This window comes from Rhinolophus ferrumequinum, chromosome 20 (assembly GCF_004115265.2).
Source record: "Rhinolophus ferrumequinum isolate MPI-CBG mRhiFer1 chromosome 20, mRhiFer1_v1.p, whole genome shotgun sequence".
Lineage (NCBI taxonomy): Eukaryota > Metazoa > Chordata > Mammalia > Chiroptera > Rhinolophidae > Rhinolophus > Rhinolophus ferrumequinum.
In genome coordinates, this window is record NC_046303.1 from 53,513,703 (window position 1) to 53,526,913 (window position 13,211).

The following is a 13,211-nucleotide window of genomic DNA, read 5'->3' on the forward strand; positions in this document are numbered from 1 at the left end:
TTAACTTACCTACTTCACAGTCAAAAGGTCTGGGTTTAAGACCTGGTTTACAACTAGATCAGGCAAGATTCTAGAAGGAAACTGAATCCAACTCAGATGGTTCAAGAGGCTTTAATGAAGGGCCATAGACATAGGGGTGGATTACGGGAACCTACAAGGGATGTTTTCACTAGTTACAGAGGGCAGCTCAAAGGGGCGAGGAAAATAATGGTGTTACTGGAGGCTGGTGACAGCTGTGGAGAAGGAGGTGCTTGTCAGGTGCCATGGTAGTAGAGGGACACAGCTTCTATCAGAAAATGTGGCCAGAGAAAGGAGGGAGCTGGCAAGAAATAATCCAGCCTTTCTCTGCCTTCTGATCTTCTGTCACTGACAGATGGCATGAGCACCTAGAAGATGGGTGTGTTGAGGGCAGCCTCCTTGGTCACAACGTAGGGTAAAGCGTATTGGAGGGAGAGGGTAGCGGCCATATGATAATAACCAATGTGACTACTACGCAGCGAGTGCGGGATTGACTTAGGTAACCTCGTATTTTAAATTCAGTTTTTTATCTGTAAGCTGTAGATACCTGGGTTGGTATGAGTGCTTTGTCTTGTATTTTGTTTAAGTTTTGATATGGATTTGAAAAGCTCACTGGATTCTGTGCTGCATTTGTTTTACAGGAGCTTTGGTTGCCACCATGATTTTAAATGTTAGTTTTATGTTTTCCAGTAATTTTTGAGAAATGAATTACACATTATTACACATTATTAAGTATTTTCCAAGATTTAGAGACTTTTACTTATTGCCTAATGACAGGTTTTGTCTTTTTCACTCTTGCTGTAGTCAGAACACTACTTCTGAGCTTACGGGTGAGGGTGCTTCTGAAATGTAGAGATTGTCTCCCTCGTAGAAGATTGGTCAGAGTTCACCCTACTGCTGCTACCACTGGTCTCCTTGTTGCCGGCTTCTGTTTTTTGAGACAGCGTTGATGCCTTGTCACACTTTTTTCCTCCTACTTCTTAACAGTATTTCTTCTCACAGAGATCTACTTTTATCCAGCTTCACCTGAACATTTGTAGGCTAGACCAAGGTTAAGACAGTCACCCTGTTTTAAAGACAACTATAGCTACCAGATCATCAGATAACATTCGTAATTTTTTTAAAAAAACCATACAAACTATGTTATGATTTTGAAATTAAATCTCTAACTCTCTTTCATTTCATGGCTCAAATTAGAAGTTTTTGTAAATCTCAAACTGAACTTTTCTGAATTCTGACTAACTCTTAATTATTTTCCGCCAGACGATCTGCTAAATCCCGAAGCAGAAGCCCATATTCATCTAGGCATTCAAGATCACGTAGCAGGCACAGATTGTCTAGATCCAGAAGTCGTCATTCTAGCATTTCTCCTAGCACACTAACTCTGAAGAGTAGCCTGGCAGCTGAATTGAACAAGAATAAAAAAGCCCGGGCTGCAGAGGCAGCACGAGCTGCAGAAGCAGCGAAAGCTGCAGAAGCGGCTAAGGCTGCTGAGGCTGCCGCCAAAGCTGCCAAAGCCTCGAACACTTCAACACCAACCAAGGGGCACACAGAAGCTGGTGCCAGTGCCTCACAGACCAACCATGTGAAGGATGCGAAGAAACTGAAGGTCGAGTGTGCACCTTCTCCCTCCAGTGGTGGAGCTGTAAAAAACGACAAGGCAAAAACAAAGCCACCTCTTCCTGTAACAAAGGTGGACAATAATTTAATTGTAGATAAAGCCGTCAAGAAAGCAACTGTAGTTGGGAAGGAGAGTAAATCTACTGCTGCTACAAAGGAGGAACCAGCATCTCTTAAAGAGAAAAGTAAACCACTGACACCGAGCATAGGCACCAAGGAGAAGGAGCAGCATGTGGCTCTAGTGACCTCTACGTTACCCCCTTTACCTTTGCCTCCCATGCTGCCCGAAGATAAAGATGCTGATAATAGGTAAGCACCAAAATTTGGTCAGTATCTGTTTCAAGAAAAAAATAAAAGTTTTTCTTTAAAAAACTTTACAGACTATAAGTAAGTGAATTAATTCTCTTTATTATATATGTCTTAAAATGAAGCACATTGCTTGTAGAATGGCAAAATTATAGTTTAGGCAAAGAATTCCAATAATGCAATGTATAAATATCAGTTTGAGTTTGGGAATTAGAAATGCCAGTATTTATTTTGGTTTAGTATTTCTCGATGATACTATCAGAGACAGGACATTTTATGAAAGAGTCTGTTCTGGGTGGTATAAAGCTTGTATCTTGGTTATTTCTAAGTTTTTTCAGAGGCCTTTTAAATTTACCCCTTTTGGTGGCTTTACGAATTCATCACTTGTTAGTAGTTTTTTCTTGACTTTTAAAAACTTTTTACAATTAGAGATTAATTACATATTACAGAAAATCCATAATGCTTTCCTTTAACATGTTTACAAATTTCTATTATGAATATTGGGGATGTGGCTTGTTTTTTATTTTGAAACATTTTATTTTTAAGAGAATGAAGGTAAGTGTGTCTAAAGTAAATGCAATTCTAAGAATGTTTCTTAAATGTATGCTAGGATGGAAACATTATGCTATTGTGTGATATTTGCCTATTATACTACTTAATTTTTTTCATTTTTATTTTTATGAAGAAATTAGAGCTGTTTTCCCCGCTATTTTTTGTTAAAAAGCAGCTATATGGATAATTTTCCTAGATGACATCTTTATAAAAAATTTTAAATGTAGTTAGATCTTTTAAAACTTCTGAGTTTATAAATTTAAAAAAGGTTAACTCAAATCTCACAGAAATTTGGTTTTGGATTTTATATGAAGAAGAAAGATGAGGCTCTCCTCTATCACCTTGTAGACTAATAGACCCAATCAGTAACATTATTTATTGAATAATCCATCTCAGTGACTTGTAGTGTCATATATAAAAATTCTTACAGATTCCTGTATGTTTCTGCACTCTCTTTTCTATTAACTTGCTTTATTATTTATTTGCCAGTACCTTTTGTTTCAACTTCTTTAGATGCATGGTATATTGGCTCTCAAACTCAAATTTCTGTTATAGGGGTAGGAAGGTAATGTAAAAGTGAGGGGATGGGATAAATACTGACTAGTGAACAGCCCAGATATTCAGCCTCAACCTTAGTGTTGCTGTTGCTGTACATGAATTTGGGCCCAGTGGTGCTAGAGTTTTCTTTTTTTTTTTTTTAAGAAGCCTGGAATTTGAATGTTTATGTAAATCTTCTGATTTAAAAATATTGACAATTAAATCAGAGTGTTTTACAAAACATTGGGTAGACAAAAATATATGTTCTTTGACTTCAACCAGCCTTTGGCTTCTAGTTTGAGATCTTTCTAGACAGGCTGACCATATGACAGGGCAAATCCCACTTCATTATTCTTTTTTAGAAATTTCGTGGCAGTTGTTTGCTTTTATTCTTAGACAAATTTTAATGTCAGTCAGCTTGTCAAGTTGTATTTAAAAAACTCTTCCTTGGGTTTTGTTTGGGACTCTATTAATGTAATAGATTAAGTTGGAGACTGACAGCTTTACAGCATTATAGTTTCCTATACAAAAACATGTTCTCTTTTCATTCATTCAGATCTAGTTTTATGTTCATCAGTCAAATGTTTTTTAGTTTTCTTCTATTGGTCTAGTACATTTCTTGTTAAGGCATTGTATTGTTTTTGTTGTAGTGTATGGAAACTTTTTAAAAATCACATTTCCTATTTGGTTATTGCAAGTATTCAGTGAAAATAAAATATTTTTAATTATATAATGTTATTCTTGGAAAGCAATATTTCATTTCTCTTAAGTCGGGGAATCTTGCTGAATTTGATAGTTCATATAATGATATATTTGAATATAGGCAGTATTTTAAATTTCAAATTATAAGTAAAATTAAGACTTTTAGTTTAGTTTTTCCCCCAAAAAATGTTGATTTGAATCCTCAGATAAACGAGAATTTTTGAGTAAAGTCTAAATGCAGGTTAGCGACTACAGTTTTCTAAATAAATTATTTTAAATAGGCTTATTTTCAGATAGTGTTCAAGTGGAGTCTTTTCTAGAAAGAAGTTTTTCCTGTCTTTGAATCCTGATTTAGTTACCCTTTAGTTACCACATTACACTGGGTATCTGTTTGTATAGGACTTTATCCTGCTGCTTACCTGATGGTGTCTTCCAAAAAACTGGAAGCTTTTTTCTGAGAGGAACAATATTTTAATGCATTTGTTATTGTTTTTGTTGTTACCTCTTCAGTGCCTTATGTAATACCAGGCACATAGGGGTGTACAATCTGGATTTGTTGAATGGGACAATAAAATTGAAAAGTGGGCTCCGTGATATTATTAGTTTAAAAATAAAACTGCAAACCAATTTTCTTTTGAGCATGTTTTCTCTCTTAAAGAACCTTCTAGGGAGTAACACAGGGTTATAAAGAACAGGTACAATTTTATTATGATTATTGGTAGTTTTTATCAGATGGTATTAAAGGAACCATTTGTTCTACAATAATACTAATGTTCGAAACTAATAGAAGGTATAATTAAAATTAAATGATATGTTGATAACTTTATTAGTAACTTATGACCACAGCAGTGTAGTCTCTCTAAACCTTTTCATTACGGGACTCGTAACTGCCATGTAAATATGTGAAGTCCAAATGTTACTGTCCTTTTATGATTCTCTTTCAAACATGTTCTATTATTAGATAACAGATTTTGTAATATCTGGGAGGTTTAAAATCAGTTACCAAGTTCAGATATACTTTAAAAGTCAGAGCTCTTTATTCATTCATAATAACTACATAACTAAGCTTCAAGTTTCACTTGCAATTCTAGTAAGCTAGAGCCTTAAAAAAATTTAGAAGAATCAGTGTCCAGTTTAGAAAAATTAACCTGAAAAGGGGTGCAGCTAAATTAGTTGTTTGTGGTTATTTAAATGGGCAAGATGAATAACAGCATGTAGTTTTATTTATTTCTTACAAGACAACTTTTGTTCTTTCACTGAATCAAACCAGTGCTATTACAAAATTAATAAATTTTCTTGTAAAACATGACCAGTTGACTTTCGATTTTAATGTAGTTTTATAGTAATTATATATAATTTTTAAAAATACACAATTTTTTAAAAACAGTTTTAAAATTACAGTGATGCTATAGGGAGTCCCCATATACCCTACACTGAGTTTCCTCATTATTAATATCTTACATTTAATATGGTGCGTTTGTTACAATTAAGGGACCATTGTTGCTAGTCCATACTTTGTTCACATTTCCTTAGTTTTGATCTAGTTCTGTATCGTTTTTACCCCTACATTTAATATTTTGCAGTTGGATATAGTATATTATTTTAGCTGGAAAGTAAAGAAACTCAGTTTAGTATTTTGCCATTTCATGCTACTTAAGTGTAAAACATGGCTGCATTTTAATTTTTCAACAAAATACATTTTTGTGTTTTGTTATTTGTCTGACTCCTTTCCTTTTTTAGTTTACGAGGAAATATTTCAGTAAAAGCAGTTAAAAAAGAAGTAGAAAAGAAACTCCGATGTCTACTTGCTGATTTACCACTGCCCCCTGAGCTACCAGGAGGAGATGATCTGTCCAAGAGTCCCGAGGAAAAGAAAACGGCAACACAGTTACATAGTAAAAGGAGGCCTAAGTATGTGCTTGCTTTCTACCTGCTCTTAAATTGATCAGAGATGATTCTGGATCATCATAAAATCATAAAACACAAAATTAGGATTTAAAATAATAAAAAGTGTATTTATTCCTTAAGTATATGAATAAATTCTATTAGCGTTTTGAAAAAAATTTTTCATAATTGCCTGCATACCTATTCAAAATGACTAATAAAATCACATTTAATTTTCTGTCACAATTTGTAATGTATTAATTTCTTGGCCTATTGTATGTGTTCAATACAATATCTTCTATAATTAAGATATTTAAATAACACAGAATCACCGAAATTGGACAAGGTGGAAGTTGGCATTCAGTGAGCTCAAACAAAATTAGTAATGGGCAAGCTGCTCTACTTTCCTTTGGTTTTAGCTCCATTTGTTCCCATAACTGAATTCATTCTTCATTTTGCAAGAGGTGGAATCGAAGAAGGTTTGAAATTTGTGTTATAAATTAGCTTCGTGGAGATAAGTAAGTAAGTACGTGGAGATAACTCTTTCCCTTGAAACCTATTCCTCAGTTAAGGGGGGAGAATGTTGATTCCATTTTTACTTTTATTTAACCAACTGAAAATGTGAGTAAGACTGAGATAGATCCAATTTAAGCATTGCTGTTCGGGTAACACCCTGAGGAGTATGAGTTGATTTTCTAGTATGGAGCAGAAAGCTAGAAAACTTTTAAGATAGTATCTCCTTGAGTATTAATAGCTTTATTCCTTTTTTTGAATTTGTTATCTACCAGAATATTAAAATACTACAGAATTACATATCTCTTTGAAGAATGTCAGGTTTTATCATATGACACACACGCACACGCACACACTTAAAGTGTGGATTCCTGAGAGTTGGTTTTAATACTTCTGTACTCTCTTAGACTAAAAGTCTTTCTGGTGTTTCCATTTTTAAGATAATTTTATCTAGCCATAAGTCTACGTTTGTCTGTTATCTAGCCATAAGTCTACGTTTGTCTGGAAGCCTTATAGTTAGATTTTTGGTGATGTTCATTATCCAAATTTTATCTTTTGAAAGCTAATATATGTAGTCAAAGAATGAAAAACAAAATTTTCTGGAGGTTGATTAGAGAACTTTGACTCTTCATACTAGTATCAATTTTGTCCACTCACTGAAAAATTATGTTTTATTTCTGAAAGTCCTTCATACAAGCTTTACTTCTCTTTCCCAGTTTAAGTGCTAGTCTACAGAAGAAGGGTTAGTGTGGTGAATGACACCTTGACTTTCAAGATAATTTATAATACCAATCCCAGAGTTGCTTGTCTTAGATCACAAATATGGAATGGTAGGGGAAATAAAGTATATGATTGGGTGGAGGTTGGATATTGAGTATTAAACAGTGTATTCAATTTGCTTGATTGTATATAAAAACTTCAGAACTATATTTGATAGAATATGTGGGCCTCGCTATGGTGAAATCAAAGAGAAAGATATTGACTGGGGAAAACGCTGCGTGGATAAATTTGATATCATCGGAATTATTGGAGAAGGTACCTATGGACAAGTTTACAAAGCCAGGGATAAAGACACTGGTAAGAATGCCAAAATGCGGTGGATTTTTGGTCCTATGGAATATCATTTGTATTTCTCTTCTAATTTATCATGTTTTTGTTTCATCTTGTTTTTTTGTTTGATATGTGCACTTATGTAAGATATGAGTACATGTAAGTGGGTTTATATACATTTATATATTTTTAAAGTGTTCCTTTAGTATTTGTGATGTGTAGAACGATGGGTTTTGGTTTCTTTTAGTATATGTGCTGCCGAAGCAAGCACGGTTTTGGTTTCTTTTATGGTGAGTAAATTCTTACATTGTTAGTAATCAGAGGAAAAAAGTATCTTGACCTTATTTCTTAGTAGTCAATTTTGTTCTAGTAAGCCTTATGCAACACTTATTTTGTCCAAAATATATATATATATATATTTTTTTTTTTTTCTGTAGAAATTACCCTTTATTTGGAGGCCAGATTTAGCTGCTTAATCTTTCAGAACATAATCAGGAACTTGAGAGACAGTTTTAGTTTTAAAAGTCCTTGCAGAAGAGGAAAAAGTAACTGTCAGATGCTATGTATTTTACTAAGTAATGCACAGAGTCAGTGTATAATCCTATAACTTCTTGTTAAAATAAACCAGTAGATTAAAATTACATAGCTATTTCAGGCCTTTTAATACAGGGGAGACTACCTTATACTTAGAAACTCCTGAAGGCAATTATAGCATGGAGTAATAATATGATAATGATGCATTATCAGAAAGAGATTAAATTATAACTTTTAAAGCTGTTTATTAAAACAAGGAATCACCCTCATTTTAGAATTCCATAAAAAAGAATCAAATGCATTTTAATGATTAAAAGGATAAACATTCTTTTAGAAAATTTGTTAAGTACAGAATTCCTTTTCTTCTCCAAAGTAGATTGAACAAAACTTTATTATGATGAATAGTTTCTTATAATAGAATCTGTGTGTGTTTAATTTAATGTTTAGATTTTATCCAATACAAACTCACTCATACCTAAATTATGAGGCTATTTAGTATAGGGAGAAGAGTGCATATTTTTGAGACAACTAAACCAGATTTTGAATCCCACTTTCACTAGTGCGTAACCGGGCAACTTTGGGCAAATTACTATGTCTGAGCATCTGTTCTTACCTGTACGATCTACAGAATTTTCCCATCTGTTCAGAGAGATTTTATGCATATATTAGCATATTGGATATATTTATCCTCCCCCTCCTTTACTTTTTAAAAATGACAGTGTAATGTGTCCACTCTTCATCATCCTGCTTTTTTCGTTTAATATATATTGGAGAGCATAAAATAACAATACATATGGACCTACCCTGTCTTTTTATACACTTGTATAGTATTCCACAGTTTGGATAAATATTCCATAATTTATTTAACCAGAATGTTAATTTCTTGAACTGTCAACATTATAATTTGGTATATTGCAAACTAAAATATATTTTGTGGGTCGTAATTTCAAAAGGTAGGAACAGAAATTGTGAATTAAAATATATTTAAAATTAAGAAAAATGTCATGTGGTAACCTGATTTTATTTAATTTTCTAATAGGAGAAATGGTAGCCTTAAAAAAAGTACGTCTAGATAATGAAAAGGAAGGCTTTCCGATTACAGCAATTCGAGAAATTAAAATACTCCGGCAGCTTACTCACCAGAGTATTATCAATATGAAGGAGATAGTTACTGATAAAGAAGATGCTTTGGATTTTAAGAAGGATAAAGGTATGTGTGCATACTTATGTAACCAGTTCTGTGTCTCATGATTTTGCTATCTTGCAGATTTTGTTACAGATATTTGAGTAATTACTAGATACATTTGAGTGAGTATTAGATACATAAAACTATTACCTTAATGACTATTACCTTAATGTCAAACTACATTTTTAAATGTAGTTATGTTGAAGAATTATTTTATTTACTTTAGTAGTTTTTGAGTCACCTACATAAACATCAAAGCATGTTTACCAGTATCACACATAAAGTATTTGCTAGTAGTATTTGTTTTTCTGAGCATCAATATAATATTTAGTCTTCATTTTTTAGTGATTGAGAAACAGTTTGTAGTACTGTTAGAATATATTTATCTTACATTTTTAATGTTATAATGCTTAATATATAAAGAAACTTTATAGTAGGCTTATATGTTATTTCTAAAAGTGTGGAGGCAGAAATCTTAACCTAAAATAGAACTTAATAAACTGCAATGGTATATGGTTGGCTTTTATCAGAAACCCTGAAAAAAAACGATTGGTGTTTTTATTGAAGTAGTTATAATTAGGACAGCATATGATGGGTGAAAGAAAGTCTCTACTGCCAGTAGGTTTTAGATCTTCAGAGTAAGATTTTGGAGCCAAGGTTAACTTATTTATAATCTGTGGTTTTCGAAGAGCAGAATCCTTTTTTCAAATTAACTCTAACTATAAAAGATTAAAGTATGTTCTGTTGAACATGGAACTTAGCCTCCTCCTGTCCCTAACTATACACACACACATACACATATTCTCTCTCTCTCTTTCTCTCTCTCTCTCTCTCTCTCTCTCTCATTCTGGGGAATGCATTGTAAAATGATTGATATAATATATAGTAATTGTTTTGCATAAAGGAACTTCTGCTTGCATGTATTCTGTGTGCGCTGTGCAGCTCATCAGAATCATTCATTGATGTCACTTCCATTTGTTTTTGTCCATAATAAAGCCCATATTCTGTAGCCTGACTTTATAACCTGGTTTGTATTTTTAACCTTATTTTTCATTACTAGTGGTTGAAAGGATACTCGTTTTACTTGGGCTAGTATGTCTGGGATTTGTGCCTTAGCTTATTAGCAGTGCAGTCTTATTATTAGCAAGGCTTTTAGCCCTTTTGAGCCTGTTACTCCTTCCATCCCTTTAAGGGAAACATTTCTCTTACTGTGAAGTAAGAATTAAATTAAAATTTTATACCTGAGGGTTGTATGCAAATGTTTTTTATTAACCTCGTACTTTAGCCAAATTGATATATTTGTTATTTCTCCCACATACGCTGGACCTCCTGTTTCTTTGATCTGTGGGATCACACCCCTGCCTGTTTTTCCAGCTCCATGCCATTTTACTGATTGCTCACCAAACTTCGGTCACGTTGGTCTTTTGAGTCATCAGATATTCCATTGCATTTCTCTGCCTTAAAGTCTTTCAACATGCTGCTTCCCTGGGCTTAAACTTCTCTAACCACGCACGCATGCACATACACAAACACACCACACATAAACATGTGCACTCACGATTTGAAATGCTGACTTCTCATCAACTAGGTCTCTGCCTGGATGCTGCTTTGTTCATTAGTGAGGCCTTACCGGACCAGTCGTCCCACTTTCTACTGCATATAGACACATACAAGTTAAGAGCCCTAGCTAGTCTTTTTCTTCATAACCTTTTCCAGAATAACTGTATTGATTTGTTACTTGTTTCTCCACATGAGGATAGGAACCATACCGTTTTATTCACTGTTACACCCCCTCCCTAGCTCAGTGGCTAGGCTACAGAAGGTACTGAATGACTAATTGCTGAATCAATCAATCAATGCACTCTACTTATTATAATCTTGTCCATCCTTTTTGAAAGACTGCTATCTCTGAACATGTAAAGTATTCATAGTTTCTTTGTATTTGTGGTCACGATTTACTTTCTTTACCAGATTATAAATTCCACGAAGACTTTTGTTTTAATTGTTCCACAGTTCCTAGCACTGTATTTTATAAATCATAGCTTTTCATGTATTTGTACCCTCATCTTCTTTTTCCTCCACCATAATTCTGTAATTATGAGTCATGATAAATAAGAAAGTGTGTTTTATCATGTAAAAAGTTAGATTTAGGTGCCAGTTATTAGTTAAATATATTAGAATATGTGAGGGAGTATAAAATTTAAAACATTATCCCTTTTCAAAATTATTTATTTTATTGAGATATAATTGACATATTAGTTTCAACAACATAATTCAATATTTGTATATGTTGTGAAATGATCACAGTAAATCCAGTTAACATCATTTACCACAGTTACAGTTTTTTCTTGTGATAAGAACTTTTAAGATTTGCTTTCAGCAACTTTCAAATATACAGTACAGCAATTATTAACTCCAGTCACTATTCTGTACATTGCATCCCTGTGACTTATTTATTTTATAGCTGGAAGTTTGTGCCTTTTGATTACCTTCACACATTTCACCTCCCCCGCACCTCCTGCCTCTGCAACCAACTTTGCGTAATCCCCTCAAGGTCCATCCATTTGGTAGCAAATGTCAAGATTTTCTCCTTCTTTAAGGCTAAATAATACTTCGTTTTATGTATACATACCACATTTTCTTTATTCATTCATCCTCTGATGGACACTTAGGTTGCTTCCATGTCTTGGTTATTGCAATAATGCTCCTGTGCACATGGGGTGCATATGTCTTTTCAAATTAGTGTATTTGTTTCCTTTGGATAAATATCCAGAAGTGGAATTGGTAGATCATATGATAGTTCTATTTTTAATTTTTTGAGGAACTGCCATAGTGTTTTCAATAGTGGTTGCACCAATTTGCAGTCCCACCAACAGTGCCCGAGGGTTGTTCTCTTTTCTCTGTATCCTCACCAACACCTGTTATTTCTTTCCTTTTTGAGAATAGCTGTGTGAGGTGATACATATTCCTTGTAATGAATCTATTAATTTTGATGGGAACCATGTGAGGCAGCATGGAATGGGAAATAGATTTGGAATTTCTCCCAGTTTCATCGAAAAATCACTGTATAAATTTAACATTTCTGCTGCGGTGTTCATCTATAGTTGAGTGATATTTCCATGCCGCTGACTGCGGCGTTCGACTTTACCCCAGGAGCTCAGTGCTCCAGAAAGGAAGTTTAGGAAAGCAGATGTACATTTTTCTGTATTTTTGTGTTTTTCAAGAATGAATAACAATAGGAAGTTTTAATACTTTAAAGTAATCATTTATTTTAATAAAATGTAGCACCTTAACTGTATTTACTTTAAAATATAAATACTGTAATTATTTTCTGTGGATTTTTGACACCTTTTAGAGAACAAACTTGAAATCAATTAATGCATTGAAAAGGTTAAGGTGTACAGCCTGATGGTTTGATTTACATATACTGTAAAATGATTACAACAATAGGTTGAGCTAACATCAATCTTCTCATGCAGATAAAACAAAAAGAAAGAAAATAATAAAAGAAAAAACTTTTCTCCTTGAGATGAGAACTCAGGATTTACTCTCTTAGCAACTTTCCTATGTATCATACAGCAGCGTTAGCTCTAGTCATCATGTTATATGTCACATCCCCAGTACTTATTTATCTTATAAGTGGAAGTTTGTATCTTTTGACCACCTTCTTCCAATTCGCTTCTCCCTACCCCTTGCCTCTGTTAACCACAAGCCTGATCTTTTTTTCTATGAGTTTGGTTTTCTTTCTTTTCTTTTTTAGATTCCACATATAGGTGATATCATATAACATTTGTCTTTTTCTGTTAGACTTATTTCACTTAGCATAAGGCCTTCAAGTACATCCATGAGGGTGCAAATGGTAGGATTTCCTTGTTTTTTTATGGTTGAATAATACTCCGTTCTCTATATTTACTACATTTTCTTTATTCATTCATTCATCCAAGAACACTTAGGTTGTTTCCATGTCATGAACATGGGGTGCAGATTCTTTTCCAGCTAATGTTTTCATTTCCTTTGGATATATTCCCAGAAGTGGAATTGCTGGGTCATATGGTAGTTCTGTTTTTAATTTTTTTGAGGAACCTCCATACTGTTTTCCATGTTGACTGTACCAACTTGCATTCCCACCAACAGTGCACAAGGGTTCCTTTTTCTCCACAATCCTCAACACCTGTTATTTCTTGTCTTTTTGATGATAGCCATTCTAACGGGTATGAGGTGATACATAATAATTTTTAATGAATATTAATTTTGATGGGAACCATGATGAGGCAGCATGATTTGGTGTAAAGGGAACTAAATTTGGAGT

At 33.7% G+C, this 13,211-nt stretch overlaps 1 protein-coding gene across 4 annotated transcripts in view; it reads left to right on the forward strand.

The window, feature by feature from the left end:
- CDK13 (cyclin dependent kinase 13) overlaps positions 1-13,211 on the forward strand; it is a 100,204-nt gene that overhangs the window by 23,294 nt on the left and 63,699 nt on the right. For all 4 annotated transcript variants that reach the window (XM_033088464.1, XM_033088466.1, XM_033088465.1 and 1 more), the window contains exons 2-5: positions 1,282-1,947; positions 5,476-5,646; positions 7,070-7,209; positions 8,756-8,926. In XM_033088464.1, coding sequence (XP_032944355.1) covers positions 1,282-1,947; positions 5,476-5,646; positions 7,070-7,209; positions 8,756-8,926 — 1,148 coding nt within the window. The remainder of the gene's footprint in view (positions 1-1,281; positions 1,948-5,475; positions 5,647-7,069; positions 7,210-8,755; positions 8,927-13,211) is intronic.